Source organism: Pagrus pagrus, assembly GCF_965226575.1.
Source record: "Pagrus pagrus genome assembly, chromosome: 13".
In the NCBI taxonomy this organism is placed as follows: Eukaryota; Metazoa; Chordata; class Actinopteri; order Spariformes; family Sparidae; genus Pagrus; species Pagrus pagrus.
In genome coordinates, this window is record NC_140197.1 from 6,181,377 (window position 1) to 6,198,982 (window position 17,606).

Here is a 17,606-nt window from a genome sequence, read left to right on the forward strand (position 1 = left end):
CAGTAGCGCCCCCTAACGCCCCCCTTATTGCTTTTCCCATTCATTTTTTTTTTCATTTCTATGCCTCGTACTTTATTTAACTTGTCCTACAGACTTAACGACACAGACTTCACACTCACTAAATCTCATCTTCGGACCTTGATGATGACACCTTGTCAAAAGCTTTCGCCTCCGATATACCTGGTGGGCGTGGCGGTGTGGTTAATTTCGATGACCCCCCTTATGGCTTTTCCCATTCTGTACGGACCCAAGTTCTATGGCTTGGAGTTTAACTATCTTTTCCTACAGATTAAACACCACAGACTTCACATTCACTCAGTAGCATCCTCATACCTTCAACAGCCTGTGTTGTACCTGGTGGGTGTGGCGGTGCGGTCAATTTTGATCCTTCGCCATCACGCATGAAGTCCTTATAACTTCAACATACAATTGCCCATCTGCTTCAAATTGCTCACACTTGTACAGGGGCTCACCCTGCATACGTCTCTGCATCAATACTGTGTCATATCTCTAGTGCCACCCACTGGACACAGGAAGTCACTGAATTATTACTATTATTAGGGCCCGAGCCCTAATTATTAGGGCCCGAGCTCAACCTCTGGTGTCACTGTTGTGTTTTGTGTGACACGTATCCCATTTAGTTTGGAAATTTCCACAGGCAGTGGGCGAGCACACATCTGGGCGTGCGGCCTCCGACGGCGCCACAGCCCGACGTATGTGGGGCGAGGGCCCGTTCATCGCTGCTTGCAGCTTTAATTTTTAATTGGCTTTCATGGTATACTAGCATTCCCATCCATTGTCATTATGCAAAACTAGAGACCATTTTGCAGAGATGGGATCACATCACGCCTAATCAGTGTGTATGGTGCAATGAAACACATGACATGATAGTCAAAGTGAGTTTGGCGAAACAGGTGAAGTTTACTAGACTTATTCAATATACCCATCCTCTCATGGTCAACTTTATGGTACAGTTGACCTTTTCACCACAGTGAATTCCCTCATGTGTTCCATTGAACTATACATGCTGATCTGGCATCGCAGCAGGTGTGATCCCCCTTGATGCCCTCTTGTAGAGGTCAACAGGTTAATTGGTTTGGCCGATTCATCATAGGACCTTTTACAAAAACTATTGTTACTGGCTAAACTTGGCTCCGATAGTTGCTGATGGGTGCTGCATGGAGGATACACTGAGTCAATTATCATCATTTCAGGGCCACTTCTGTTGAAAATATCTAAATCCTCTTAATCTCCCTCTCTCTTGTAATTAATTACTGTAATTAATGTCAAGTGTTTCAATGTAGACTAAGAGACTAACATTACATCAGAGATATTTTTTTCAGAAAGTAATTCTCCACTCCATGAAATACCTTCCATGCACTACTCTGGCCATAAGGTTAGGAAATATGGGCTAACGTTAAATCTTTGTGGTCCTGGGGTATTGTTAAATGTTGGAACAGCTGATTTTACCGGAGGCTGACAAGTGTGGCATTCAAGTCATATTCAGTCTCTCATAGCCGGACCTCGCTCATCTGACCTGTTTTTAGTTTATCTAGTCTTGAATATATAACGCGACACCATCACCTTTTCCACGATAGGGACAGGGCAGGCAGGCAAAGAAACCATTCCATTAACGTTATGTTACTTCATACTGTATTTACCAATGTGGTGTTCTCTCTTCCAAATAATCCAGCCACATAGCTATCCATCCATTCATGTAATGAAATACCACACTTTATACTTCTCCTTAACCCGGGAATATGCACAAACATTAATGGTTTGTAAGAGTGGCATTTAACAATGTAACGGGACACACAACAGAAGTAATCCTGGCCAGTTCAGCCACAGAACAGCTCATTGCTCATTGTTGTAGATAGAACAGATTCCAACGATGTATTCCACTAAATCACGTTTCCAGATCTTGTGTCTTGATATCAAACAGACATCTACTGCTAGCTCTTTCAACTCAAATTAAAGACTGTGTCCTGCACATCTCTAAAGTTACTCTACTAACATTACCCTATAATATCAGCCGATCGGCTATCAGCTTTTTTTATATCAGCCTTTAAAAATCCACTATGGGTCAACCTCTACTTTCTTGTGCACAATAAAAGGGGGTCCAGCTGCCTTTGGTCAGTTTTGAATTAGCAGCCAGGAAACTTGAACCTTCTGTTCACAAACTACTATTCTTGGCCAGTTTGCGACTGCTAAGTGACTGTCTTGACTGTCAGCTCGACATGGAGTTCTGTAGGCACATCAGCAGCTTCTTGATTCGGCACGTGACTTTTGCTCTTACTCTGTAATGGATTGCATACAAAAGTTCTTTACTTGAGATAAAAATAATTAACTAACAGCAGTGGTAGTGGTAGTAGCAGAAGTAGTAGTAGGAGTAGTTTTACAAGTATCTGCTGTCAGCCATGTGTTGTTTCTTGCAGTGAATGAGGCAGACAGTGTGGTGAAGGTGGCAGAGTGGCAGCAGACCTACTACGCCTCAGACTCTGGCATTCAATCAGGAGCCACCACAGTCCGGGACGATGAGAGCAGCACTGAGTACAGTGGACGTAAGAAGTACACTGGCAGTGCTACAACCAGTGCTCCTGCTACAGCCACTGCTGGGGGAGGAGAAGATACAGCAGCTGGAGGAGTAGAGAGCCCCACGGGTGAGACTTTATACATCACTTTAACTGAGAGATCTCATAAACCATTACGTTTCAGTGGTTCATGTGTTTTGGTTTCTTTGGTTTATTTCTATCATTTATTCTCTCTTTGCTCCATTGATCTTTGTTTCTATTGCTAACCCTGATTTTCATCATCTCATTCCTGCCCTCTCTGTGTTCATTATCACATATCTGGTCATTATTGTCATGCATCTGTGTTGCTTTTTTCTTCTGTATTTATAGTTCTGCTTATTGCTGAATTAAAAACAATTGTGTGATGAACACATTTGCTTGTACATAACTTCACTTCTTTGTTTGTTTGCCCATTGATCAGTCTAACACACATGATTATTCCAGACCACTGAATGAATTTTATGAAACACATTGATTTTGGATTAATTAATATTTATTGCAATGTGCATATACATAGAAATAAGAGTCTTTGGCAATTAGGCCCCATTGTGATGTCCATTGTATTTTAAGAGGGAGGGTGCAGCTGTGAGTAGGAGGCCCCCCTAATGGAGCTTAGATGCTGGTGGTGGTGATGGGATGGAGAGAATGGCTAAAGATCTGGAAATCTAGGTTGTTTTAACTGAAAGAGTAAACGCCCATCAACAGCTGATAAATTCGTGGGAAGAGAGTAAGATGGAGAGAGTTGTGAATGAATGAACATTAATATTGTCTTCCCGATTGAACTTACGCTGAGCTTCATTCATTTGATCCTGTGTCAATTCTTGGTTTGCTTAAAATAGTGATAGTATCTAACATCATGACAATGGTAAGTTCGTTGTGAGTAAATGCAAGTAAGGACTTGTGTTTCTCCTTCAGAAGAAACCAGTTTTCTATCATTCATATGTCTTCTCTACGAAACCAACTTCCACAGTGTAAATAATCCATCACAGTTGACATGAAGAAAGTTTGCATTTAATTCTCATGTTACTCTGTTACGTTCTGCTTCCTATCAACCACCTGACATCCACGGGAAGAAATCAAAGTCCCCCTCTTTACTCTCACACATAGTTGACACAGCCAATCGTTGGAAGCACAATTTGACACATTGATTCTTGTAATTGCAAAACAAATTAACTTTCAAAGAAATTATTCTAATGATCTGCAAAATATCAACTAAAATATAGACAGTAAAGTAGACAATTTATCATTACATTTGAATCTGCACAGTCTGCATATAGCCTTCTGTATGCAATGAATTTGCTGTTTTTGCAAAACACAAAAAAACAAAGAAAAAACATGTTTTTTATTTTATACCTGATGAAACGAGAAAAAATGAAATGACAACATGCTGTAGCAATGGCATTTAGAGTTCAGTTTGAAATAAACACGGGCTTGGTGCCAGGGGAAAGTTTGAACTCCCAGGAAACCTGAAAGATTCTCGTCAGCACGCAACACCAGAAAAAACTCTCCTCTAGACCTGTTCACAAGCTGTAACACAGGCTATATATAGGCTGCATTTATTTGTATAGGCCTATATATTTTTATTCAGTGTGTTCACAAATATCTGCTGCTTATCTTATAATAAAACACCTGATTAGCATTACAGTGGACCTTTTTGTTCACTTAATGGACCATCGTCCAACAGGTCTTCCAGCTCCCACAAGGTGCATTGTCACACTGGAAGCAAGAGCCTTTGTACAGTAACACTACAAATGTGCACTGCGCAACTGTGTCAGCAGCTTAGTAAAATTAATATTGATGGATAACATGGATATTGATGACCTTAAAATTGTGTTTACAAAACATGTAGAGCCTACTTGTACACTTTCAAATGACCTCTTAGTGTTTTTTTCATCAGTTAGTTATTATAATAATGACAGAAATAAAGAAATTGACAATAATATATGGCAACTAGAGAAGGCAAGTTCTAACGAACTTGCGGTTGTGAATGCTCCCTGTTGAGAAGCTGAAGCCAAATGCACAATGCTGGCTGTGAAAACTTTGAATAATGTCAAGAATATATGAAATATGTTGAATATTTTAATGTTTTTGAAGAGCTGATGCCAAATGCGGATTACTGGCTTTGAAAACTTTGAATAATGTCCAGAATATCTAAAATTTGTGAAATAATTTAGGGTTTGTTGAAAAGCTATGGTCAAACTGAATTGGTGGCTTTAATTTATTTGAAGTTTCATCTGAAGACAATGAAGCTTGGGTGAGAATGAACGATTAAAAATAGAGTATAAGCTGTGAGCCAAACTGGAGTATGAAGAGATGTTACAGTGAGAATGAATCAAATACTCTGAATGGGACTGAAAAGTTAAATAAATGTCAATGTATCAGTGATTGGAAACATTTAAATATTTAGATGGAGTTTCTGGCTTGAATGAATGAAAAGATAAAGATTTGAGAATGAATCAAATACTCTTTAATATAGTTAAAATGTTGGGAAATATACTCTATATATCACTGTGTGTATTAAACTGACTCATTGATAAATCTGTCTCTCTGTGTTGGCCCAATTGATCTCGGTTACCACGGTGATGGTAACCAGGGTGGTCGCGGTAACAGACTGTGAGAGTTGATTTAATAGTGATTTTAGCTGAGGCTCACCTCACATTATCATGTGTTCCCCTCAAAAACAGTAACTGCTATCACTCAAATAATGATATGGTAGAAACTTTAAGAGTCTTGTGAGCACTTTGTGAAATTAGTGTGTGTGTGTGTGTGGTCAAAAATGTGTCTTGTGGAGCAGTTCAGAAAAGTGGATGTGTTTGCCTGCCTCCAGATATTTTTCCTCTCAGTTTAATTGGACTTAAAGGATAACTACCGTTTTTTACAACCTGGACCTTATTTCTAGCATAAAATACGACGCTTTACTCACCCAGATAACTTTGGTGTCATTTGGCGTCATTCGGACGAAATTAGATCCAGTGGAGCGCCACATATAATGCGAGTGATTTTGTTACGATACGCTAGTGCTATTCCCCTCTGAGTCCGAGCTTGTCTGTTGTCAACATCCGGGGTCTGTAGGTTGACCTACTACCTCTAACCTGGAAGATGTCATCTCTTCGCTGCACGCGTACCCGCAACAGCCGGCTTGTTTACCTGTAGCTGCTACTGCTAGTTTGACCCCGGATGTTGATAACAGACAAGCCCGGACTCAGAGGGGAATAGCACTAGCGTATCATGACAAAATATTGGTGAAATGAACTACTTTCGTGGCAGATAATGCGTTATATAGAGGCTGTGTTTCAGTGCCCTATCACTCGCATTATATGGATATACCGGCGCTACACTGGATCTAATTTCGTCCGAATGACGCCAAATGACACCAAAGTTATCTGGGTGAGTAAATGATAATATTTTTTGCAAGAAATAAGGTCCAGGTTGTAAAAAACGGTAGTTATCCTTTAATGCGGCAGTTGGTCTGTGTTCCTTTCAGTTAAACGCCCACTGAGCCAAAAGTTTTTGTCCGATTGCCTCCAGAGAACCACTTTAGCGACCAGCACGCATTCACACTAACTAGAAAAATTGCATTTCCTGTGAAAATACAGTGTGAATGCTGACGGCTGAAGTGATTTCGGAAATCTGCTGAATGTGCTGGAAATACTTGCCTGAAATGCATATAACTATAAGAATGAATGGTCAAGATTTTGCAGGAAAAGCTGAATTTCTCAAAGCTGTAAAGGCAGAAAACCTGAAAAGTAATAGGCTGAATGGGCTAAAAAAGCTGAATATTGTGATAGTTGAACAGTTTCTCTAGCTGAACATGAAGCTGAATATTTGAAAAAGCTGAAAAGGCAGGAAGCTGAATATTTGAAAAAGCTGAAAAGGTTGAAAAGCTGAAAAGTAATAGGCTGAAAGAGCTTAAAAAGCTGAACGTTTTGATAGCCTTACAGTTCTCTAGCTGCACATATGCTGGAGCAGTAGCAGAACCAAAGTTGAAAATGTCCCCATAGGAATGAATGGGAAAACACCTCCCAAACTCCTGCAGGTCTAGAAAAAAGTGCCATAATATTGTAAAGTGAGTAATGGGAGACATTGCTGAACTCTGTGATGTCTTTTTTATATCTATAGCGTGAAAAATTAGGGCACTAGAGCGAGAGACAAAATAGGTACTGTCTACTCTAAACCAGAACTTTACAATAATGGGGGGTGACTTTAATTTGGTAATGAATCCAAAGGTAGATACCCAAAGTAAAATAAGACACAAGTCAGAGAAAGCTGCTTGTTTGCTGAGAAAAGCCCAAATAGAGATGGGACTAGTAGATGTTTGGCACTGTCTGCACCTTGAAGAAAAACCTTTTACTATCTATTCTGATGCACATAACGTGTTTTCAAGATTGGACTATTATTTTTTGTTTAGGAATGATTTTGCTAAAATTTCAAAATGTCAATAACTGATCATGCACCAATTATGATGGAATTAAAGATGATAACAGAGAGAGGTGGAACACTTTGGAGAATGAATAACTCACTGTTGATGGATCAGAGGTTAAAGGAGAAAACAATAAGTAGTATTACATTCTTTCTTGAAATCAACGATAATTGGGAAGTGTCAGATATTACACTATGGGAAGCAATAAAGGCAACAATTCGAGGAGAAATAATAGCCTACTCATCTTGGAAAAAGAAGTTAAATGAGGTACAGATAGAACTAAAAGCAGCAAAAAAATTACTTGAAACAATAGAAATGGTAGAGATAGAAAAACAGTTGATGCTCTGCAGACAAAGTTATTATGATAACAGCCCAAAAGCATTGAAAAAGTTGGCCTTTAAGTTAAAGAAACAAGAGAAATCAACAATTGTTACTATTAAGGATGAAAATGGTATATATAAAAGGGGCAAATCAAATATAGCTTTATGTTTCAAGGAATTTTATCAGGAACTTTATACCCCGGAAAATACTGCTAATACACAAGAAATTAAAAATGATTTGGACTCATTTAGCTTACCAATCATAAATATGGAACAAAACGGCAATTCAGGACATTCAATAGAAGAAATGGAAATTTCAAAAGTCATTCATGAAGGGAAAACCGGAAGAAGTCCTGGAAGTGATGGATTCACCTATGAATTTTATAAAGAATTTAAAGAATTGCTGATTGTTGTTATGCAGGATATTCAATGAGATCCTGAAAACAGGAAATTGGCCAAACACATGGAATACAGCTATTATCTCTGTCATACATAAAGAGGGGAAAGACCCAGAAAACTGTTCATCGTATAGACCAATTTCATTATTAAATGTTGACCAAAAAATGTTCACAGCAATAATAGCTAAAAGATTTTCAAATATATTGCCAAAAATTATCCATTTAGATCAGACAGGATTTATTAAGGACCGCTTACTTGGAGATAATGTTCGCCGTACTCTTGATGTCATAGACTATGCTTTAAAAACAAAGACACAAATGCTGATTTTGATGCTGGATGCGGAAAAAGCTTTCGACAGGGTGACACGGCCTTTCCTAATTGAAGTATGTAAGAAATATGGATTTGATGAGACATTTATTAATTTGATAAGAGGAATGTATAAAGAACCAAATGCAAGAGTAAAGGTAAATGGAACTCTCTGCCTCCTGCACTCACAACCAACAACCACGGTATTGTAAAGCACTATACCAGGCATGTCCAAACTATTCCACAAAGGGCCGTGTGGCTGCAGGTTTTCTTTCCAACCAAGCAGCAGCACACCAGACCTGACTCATGTAATCAGCTGATCTCAGTCTTCAGACAGCTGATTGGTCAAAGTGTGTGCTCTGGGGTGGTTGGAGCGAAAACCTGCAGCCACATGGCCCTTTGTGGAATAGTTTGGACACGCCTGCACTATACAGTATTCACATTACATCAGCCCATAACATGATGTGATGTATACCATTGCTATGGCAACAAATGGCAACTGCCGTTAGCTCATATTAGCTAGTTTAGCCCCATTGTTTGAAGAACAATAATCCCATAAAATTACAATTTGGCATATTTGAACAAAATCAACAACAGCTACCAACAGCCATAGTCCTTACAACCTTAACTAATGTGTTGTCATAGGTAAGATTGCCAAAATCAGAAAAATAACAGCTTAAAGCCCTGAGGAGCCACATTAGCATTAGTGACGGTTGCGTCCACAGTTTGCAGTTACCTATAGTTCCCTTAAATAATGTAATGAAGATGTGCATCAATGCTGACTGAAAAATACGTAGTTAGATGCCGTATATCTGCAGCACTGGTTAAAATTATATCACATGTTAATCTGGGTGTACTGCACTCTGCCACAGCTAATTAACAGCGATCTCCACACTGCCTTCGAGCTGGGCGTAAACATATACCTCATACTGTATGTTTCTCTTATAGGCTTATGCAAGTACAAACAGTAACTTAACATTACACAGCTTTAGTTTATTTAACTTAGTTCACAGAAGAGCTGTTAAAGTTAGATATCAGCTGAAACAGTCATATTAACATAGCGTTAGACTACATACATCCGCTTCTGTGGAGTCAACCACCCAAAATACGGACAGTGCCACTCTGCCATTGCTGAGCACATTGTCATCAGGAGTTTACTGTCATCATCAGGATTCAAGCACCCTACTGCCACCTAGCGGCTTTCAAGTGCAGCCACCCCTTTTACCGCTGCAGCATCACTGCGGTAACGCAGCGGCAAGCACTTCATAAACAAGTAGAGACATCTGTACTGTATATTATGTCACTTGATGATCGAAGTGACAAGAACCTATGTGTAGTCAAGAGTGAGAGAACCATAGAGACACACTGCTGTCTCTGTAGTATTCCCATAATATTCCTACTGTTTCTGTGAGGGCAGAGTGAGTAGTTGGCTGACATGAGATAATGTACTTTTTGAGTACAAGTATCATCTGGGTAAAATATGTTAGCATCTGTACTTGTGATGAAGGAAAATCTTCATTGGGTAGAAGTTTATTCATTCACGTTTATAAAAAGACTTGTTTTGTAAATAGTTGTCTCACTCTTAAATCAAAAACATTGATCTGAGATCTGAAGATCAAGATCAATTCTGAGGCTGAGTTTAGTTTTTAATACTTCTGACCGGCCACTTTTCAATTTCATGACTAGAAAGACACTAGAATGGATACCAGCCACCTAGATAGGCCTGATTTTTTTTTCATCAACATCCATGCATTAGTCCCTGAGAAATTAATGAAAATGTTGAAAAACACTCTATATCGCAGTTTTAAAGAAAGTGAGATAAAAAATTCCTAGATCCACACCAAAAGTTAATCGGGGCTGAGACCCATCCTCCATCCAAGTTTCAAGGCTATGGGTGCAGATAATTCAGTTAGTTGAACGGATGCAGATAATGGTGTACTATAGTGCATCCCTAATTTCTGTAATTGATCAGTATTGTTTGTACATTACATGTGTGTGTCTTGCTTGTTGATGTGGGAGCCAGGGGTTGCTCCAATTGGCCCTGTTAAAAATGAACACAATGAAAGACTGGCTATACAAACATAAAGACCACAGATTCGGTGGTACTTTTCTTCCCTACCTACCACAGTCCTTTCTACATACAAAGAAAATAAAGCATATGTCTGCGAATATTTTTGAAAAGAAAAATAAATAAATAAATAAATAAAATGTAAAAATCATGTGAATCAAGATGTATGCATTTTCCTAATCTGTTCCATAGAGCTCCACTATTGTCCAAAAACTATTAAAGACTAAAGTAATTAAACACACTATAGTTTATTATAGCTTTCCGTTTATTTATTATGACTCAATCTCGCATTCACTGTAATCCTGCAAGAAATACTCAGTGCTGCTCCAAATGTGGAGTCGATGTTGATCCGCTTCTCAAAATCGTCTCCAACCCATTCACTTTTTGGTCCTGTTTGAGTGACATTTGATAAAAACTACTGTGGCCAGCTGCTTGAGCTCAAATGATATTTGCATCCTTGTAGCCCTAAGGGGCTGGTTACCATGCATGCTGTATCATGTCATCATTTTCCCTTGCCTGTGTGGGTTTGCAGACACTCTGTGTTAATAAATGTGTGCAGCCCAAACTTTTGACAGTATGTACTGGGCTGGTACATTTAACATTTGATGTATGCAGTAGATGAGTGATACAAGTAAATGCACAATTGCAGATAAGCAACCTCAGGTTGGGCTCCTCTTTGTTCTCAGCAGGTCTATTATTATACAAATGCACATTTTGAAAAAATATTCTATCCCCAGTACTTACATTAATAGATGCTTTAACTTGTACCTTTCTGACTCATTTCATTTGGGTATCAAGTATAGAAAAGTCTCACTGATTTCCTTTCCTCAGTAAGTCTCTCAGAGGGCCAATGATCTGACTCCTGCAAAGTCAAAACACTTCCATCAAACTGATCTGAATGTAGGATTGTGCCATATTTCAAACAAAATGCAAAAAGAAAATGCTGTAGTTTGTAATTCGACTTTGTGTAAAGTACAGAATTTAGGGGGTTTTCTTTGGAAAGGGAAAAAATTACTATTGTTATGAATGATACAGGACCTAACCTAGACAGGGACCACAGCTGAAAGACTACTCATACGATAAAGTGACTGCAAATATTTACTTGAAAAAGGCATGTTCAATTAAATGTTTATGACATGGATCCCTTGACCACACTGAGAGTTGCATTTAGCTAACTTGTCAAGGATTCCTTGAAGGATCTCTATAAAGCCAATGACAGTTACCTCCTTCTTCAAGCATTGGAAATTAATCAGTAGGCCACTGCCGTACCTGGTGAGTCACATTTTCCTGCTAATCACATAATCATCGTATCTAGGGATCCAGAAGTCTTGTCCAAAGGCTGAATAGAGCCATCTGTCAAACATGCAGTGAAACTGTCAACATTAGTACATGTCAAAGTGACTGTGAGTGGGATCGAGGATAAAAATGTACATGACTGTGGCGCATGGTGCCACTAGTTGATGTCAAAATCTCTTCTGAAACATTCTGATGATACAAACTGAAAGTCCTGAATCTGAAATGACTCTTGCACAGAGGTACTTGCTCGTCACAAGGATTCCAAAACTCCAAAACAGGGTGTTTTGAAACCTGATTGGACGGTTCAGATGTTAACACATACGTTAACAATAAAAGTATAACTTGCACTTGTTTATTCTCTGGTCAGGACGCCATTACTTAATTGTATCTTTATAGAGCAAATAGTTGTTTGCTGCTATATTAATGTTGAAAATCTCATATTTAGAACCAGCACAACAGGTAGCACTGAACAGTATAAACATGGGCATCAGACATTACAACTACAATCTTGTGACCTTGCAAACTATAACTTATATCTGGGCCATACATGCCCATACACACTAAGTATGTGTAACACATCCTTAGTGTTGCATTAGCCAAACTTCATGGAACTTTCAGTTTTGTATATGTCAATAAGTGATTCCTGTATCATTGTCAAAATAATTCATTCAAATTCTATGAGAGTGCTGTAGTAGATACTTGTATGTAGAATATGGATAGGATGCTCCAGTAACATATTTCAAACTTCATCAGAAACATTAATGAAAGAAATGCTAAATCAGAAATTGCACTGAGTTACCAATGCTAGTGGAAAACAGGCTAGAATAGAGGTAACAACATGACTTTGGCTAGCTCAAGAAAAACAAGGAGCAAATTTGCTTTCTTGAAAACGATGATATGAATTATGTTGGGTCTTGGAATGGCCAGTGTTGTTTTGCCATTCATACACTCTACAGCTCCTCGATAACTGGGAAGACCTTGGGATCTTACGTTTGGCATACAGTGGCCCAAAATGTCATTTCTAATTTCAGACCGACGCAGTTGTTCATTTTCACACCCAGCACCCACGGCGTGTAAATAGCAAGTGTACTTGCGGCCAACTGTGCTTCCCTGAGCATGTTGGTTTAATAATGAAGTGTAGTCAGGTTCATTGATGGCGCATTGCCATCTTGAGGCAGCAGAAAGTAACCAACAAAAAGTTGCTCTAAAGACAAAAGTGCAGTGTGTTTCCTGCTATTAATATTAGGTGCATTATTCATTTAGTACGACGTTACCACCAGCTCTCTGAGAGGCGAAAACTGAGACTAAAGTGTACTAATATCGTTATACGTGGAGGCATTTCTTTTCAATTAATCTAATGTACTGCTAATAAACATTGTACATTATCTAGGTTTCATACCATTAGCAGCAGGGGTAAATATATATTAGGTTGGTTGTAATCTTTAACACTAGAAGGGCCGGAATTCCAAAACTACTAGAACGGCCGTAAGCGGTCATTTTGACCGGTAGATTTTAAACTCTAGTATAATACAATAATAACGAGTACAACTATATAAAATAACTTACAAGTAAATTCGCAAAGAAGCACAGCTGGAGACCGCCAACAAAGTTGGAGACAAGAGAGACAATGAAAGCAGCAAACCACACAAAATGATGTGCGGTCAATATGACCGCTTATGGCCGAAATAGGTAAAACATATCTTCTTTGTCTTTTGTGTAATTTATAGAAAAACTATTTTAAATTAAAATACAGACACTTTTAGGAAAAGTCAGGTAACAGCAGTATTGCATTTTTTCATTCAACAAAATTATTGCATATATAAATTTGAAAACGGTCAAAATGACCGTCTTGGCCGTTCTAGTGTTAACGTTACTCTGACCTGTCCAGCAGAAAGCAGGACACTTTGACGTCAGTCAGAAATCTGTGATTAAAGAGAAATAATTGCAATCTGGGAAAGGCAGCTCCAATGTCTATTCTTGTCATATGCCGTTGCTTGTCCCGACCTCGTTTAGCGTTTGGAGTTTCTGTTCCTTCGTGATTTTTCTTCTACAAAATAAATATTATCTGCCATGCTTTATCAGATTGTGGTTTCAGACTTCTCTCAATACAAATTGTTTGTCAGGAAACAGCAGCCACTCATTCTTCTTCTTTGTCTTCCAATCATACATTTTTGGTAGCCGGTGACTAAATTTAAAAAGGCAAAAGGCGCTCACTAGTGCCAGGTTTGTCCGTTCTGGGCTACTGTAGAAACATGGTGGTGCAACATGGCGACCTCTGTGGAGGTAGACCCGCTCCCTTTGTAGATACAAACAGCTCATTCTAAGGTAATGAAAACATAATAACTCTCATTTTCGGGTGATTCTACACTGATTAAATCATACTTATGAATATTATGTTCTATTTCTGCCAAGTCCGTTCTGCTAGATGCCACCACGTATTACACACTGGACCTTTAAGTTGTACTGAAATTCTCTGTAAAGATCCACACCAGTGATTTTACATGTTTCAAATCTTTTATCAAACCATGCGTTAGTGTTTCAAATTTTAAAAAAAAAAGTATTTTTCAAAATAATTATCCTATCACTGGAGTCAGTGCTCTTCATCCCAAAGGTGAGTGTTGAGGTCAGGTTTCTGTATAGGCCAATTAAGAGGCTTACTCCTCTAAAGGAGTGCAGGTGCAAACAGGTGCAACAAGGAAGCAGGTTCTGACCTAACAAATATTTGGATGCTTCATCTGGCCAACCACCTGGTGTGCTACACATTATTTTGTGATATACCATTAGAAATGGTGCTGTAAGGAAGGGGAATATATCCCTTGAGAACTGTCCAAATTCACATACATGTTTGAAGATAAAACAAAATGGTTGCTCTCAATTTTTCACATGTACTTGTGGGATTATCCATGAAAACTAGGCTTTGCTGTGCCTCTTATTCACTGTTGTTTAATCAAAAATACTTGTGGATGAACCTGCAATGGACAGGTTATTTTAAACCATACGGACATGGTTGAGCTTGTTGTATCGCTTGTCAAGACAGAGAGAACTATTTGCCTATTTGCCTTCCCAGACACTGCTAACACACTTCTAATCATCATTCCCCTGAGGAAAGGCTTAATCCATGACATCAATTTCTCCAGTGCTGAATTCAACTGACACAGGCATCTGGTCCAACAGTGTCATTGTGTACTTTTTAGTTTGAAGCCAAACATGTTTCTTGGGCATGCTGTCAGAAATACCCACAGCTTGTCAAACAATCTGCTCTGCAAGTTTAGCACCTTCATGTTGTCACTTTGTAAGTGAATGTCATCTTCATGATCATGTCTTAACACATTTTTTTTCTACAGGTGACAAAACCATCAACTGTACATTTCAAAGGCATTGAACAAAGGGAAATCAAAGTCCCCAGTATGTTGTTTTCAGACAGCGTGAAATAGAAGCAGTAATTACTTTAAAGGAGCAATTTATTAGATATGGCCAGAATTTTAATTTACAATCTTCAAAAAATTAACTAACATTATCAACAGAGTGGGAGGAAACAACAGTGTTGACGTGAGGTCAAAGATGTTTACTAAAGTTAGGATGTTAACCAACTAGCCCCAGCCCATCCTGTCTTGTAATACCACTTTGTACCACAAGAGGCGATAAACCCCCATATAATTCAGCTGGCAGATACGTATATGCAAGCTGTGAGTGTGTGACAAGCTCTGCTAGGTTTTACAAGGTCTCTTAGTGTTTAGTGTATGAATGAACTTAAATGAACAAATTGTACAAAAAACAACTGCACAGCCTCTGAATTCAAGTTTATCTCTTACTGAAATAAGAAAAGCTTAATTGCCTCGATTACCTTTGGTTTGGTCCAAAAGTCCTCAATTCACAGTGAGATATGAAAATATTCTGAAAATATATTTTTTAAGTAACTTTTTCCATTTCAGCTTCTGGATTTAGATTATTTTTAATAATTATTTCAGTTTTATTACTGTTTAGTTGAAGGAAATTATTTACCATCCTTAGTGCTGTATCATAGGCAACTGGACGTGTTTCAGTTTCTTGAAGAGGTTTCACCTCTCATCCAAGAGGCTTCTTTAGTTCTAACTAACTGGAGGGGAGTTGCAGGCTTTCAAACTCTGTGTTGGAGTGTCTTTACAGAGTCCTTAAGGACACTTGTGAGCTCTGAGTTACAGAGTCATCGGGGCCACTTGTGGGTCGTTGACCCAACCGGCCTTCATGTGGGTTGCTAGGGCTAAAGCCCATGTGTGAATGGTTGTTTAGCTGTCTGGGAGGGAACTCAGTACTGCATTGTAGGTGGGTGATAAGCAATGTCGTAGTCCACCTCCTCTGTTCAAAGACGGTCGTTCCAGTTTGACATAGATGGATTCTTTTACTCCTCTTTCAAACCATCTGTCTTCTCTGGCCAAGAAGTTTACATTGTTGTCCTCAAAGGCAGAAGAGTCTTGATGTCCAGTTGCCTATGATATAGCACTTAGAATTATATGACCTGGATGACTGAGAACATTCATCAACATATTTACCATCCTCGAAACAGTTCAAAGAGGTTTTTGGGAAAATTTTAATGGTACAGCTGATAATCATCAGTGTGATGGTAGAAGTAGATACTTGCTAATAATGTTTCCGAGAGCGCATGTATAGGTAAAATAAAACTGGCCCTAGAATGGATCCCTGAGGGACACTATAGGTGAAAGGAGGAGGAGGAAAACAGAGTTATATCCACTGGGATTTTGCTGTACCCTTAATACGATTATATAAACAGTTAACGTCCAGATTACATGTGCATGACATGGTTACACAGCCCAGACAAGAGCACTGTTAGAGAAAGACTAAAATCAATTACAAAATTTAGATTTTTGCAAATGACTGCCCTTACTTTAAAGGCAGCATGATGGTGTAGTAGTTAGGGTTTGACACCCAGCTGGGACAGGCCCTTTCTGTGCGATGTTTGCATGTTCTCCCCGTGCCTGCGTGGGCTCTCTCCGGGTACTCCGGCTTCCTCCCACAGTTCAAAGACATGCAAGTGAGGTTAACTGGTCACTCGAAATTGCCCGTGGTGTGAATGTGAGTGTGAATGGTTGTTTATATCTATAAGTTAGCCCTGTGATAAACTGGCAACTTGTCCAGGGTGTACCCCGCCGTTTGCCCAACGTCAGGTTGCAGATGATGGATGGATGGATGAATGCTTCACTTTAATCATTGTGTGTAGGACAATGAAAACACTTGCCAGCATAGCTGTGGAGTGTAGGTTGGAGTGTCCTTAAAGCACAGTCTAGAGATCTTGCTTAAAGTGACATCCATTCGCTGTCTGTGAACACCAAAATCTCTCACAGTATCTACTGGTAGGAGTTCAAAGGTCACAACTACTTGGGTCAAGAATAAACGTCCACTCTATGAAAGGAATCACAATGTACAATATGTATGTGAGTATGTGATGTATGCAAACTTAAATTACAATATTGCACTAAATTGTAAACCAGTGTGTCACTGTGCCACTGGTTCAGAGGCAGACATTAAACCAAATTTAGCCATATTAAGTCCAGTTAGATCACATTTAATGAGGCCCATTCCAACTCAATGTTTCTACTTCGGGGAGCTAATGCAGACTTTGAAACACAATAATACATTCAGATAACACTCATTAACATGTAAGCTGAATGTTGAATACTGAGTCACACAATCGAAGTTCATCTCCCAACTTTAATTTCATATTTAAGCATTATATAAACAGTTCATTCAATTGTGATGTGGAGTTTTCTTTCCTTGATCTGTTTTGCTTTAAGACAGACGGACACCTTTTATCTTTTTTTGTTTTCATATTCGAATGTCCTTGAATAGGTCGTTGTCAGTGTAAACACCACACACGTGCGCACACACAACCACACAAGCCATCTAACGTTCTCCATCTCTCTCTGTATCTCCATCTCCTATGACAGATTTCGACACCCAGTACTCACTAACCCGGGCTCAGCGCGTCAGGGCTGCCATGTTCCCAGAGACCCTGGTGGAAGGGGAGGCAGCCATGCCTGTCCAATCAGATCCTACACAGCAGAGCAATGTGCAACGACTGGCTGAACCCTCCCAACTGCTAAAGACAGCTATCGTCCATCTGATAAACTACCAGGACGACGCTGAGCTGGCCACCAGGGCGGTGCCAGAACTCACAAAGCTGCTGGCTGACGAAGATCCAGTATGTCACTGTTACACTAAATAGCTGAGAA

The 17,606-nt window shown here is 39.2% G+C and overlaps 1 protein-coding gene across 2 annotated transcripts in view; it reads left to right on the forward strand.

Moving 5' to 3' along the window:
* The window catches only part of LOC311267680 (junction plakoglobin-like), a 341,412-nt gene that overhangs the window by 203,217 nt on the left and 120,589 nt on the right, over positions 1-17,606 (forward strand). For both annotated transcript variants that reach the window (XM_084370873.1, XM_084370872.1), the window contains exons 3-4: positions 2,436-2,660; positions 17,322-17,575. In XM_084370873.1, the coding sequence (XP_084226999.1) occupies positions 2,436-2,660; positions 17,322-17,575 (479 nt within the window). The remainder of the gene's footprint in view (positions 1-2,435; positions 2,661-17,321; positions 17,576-17,606) is intronic.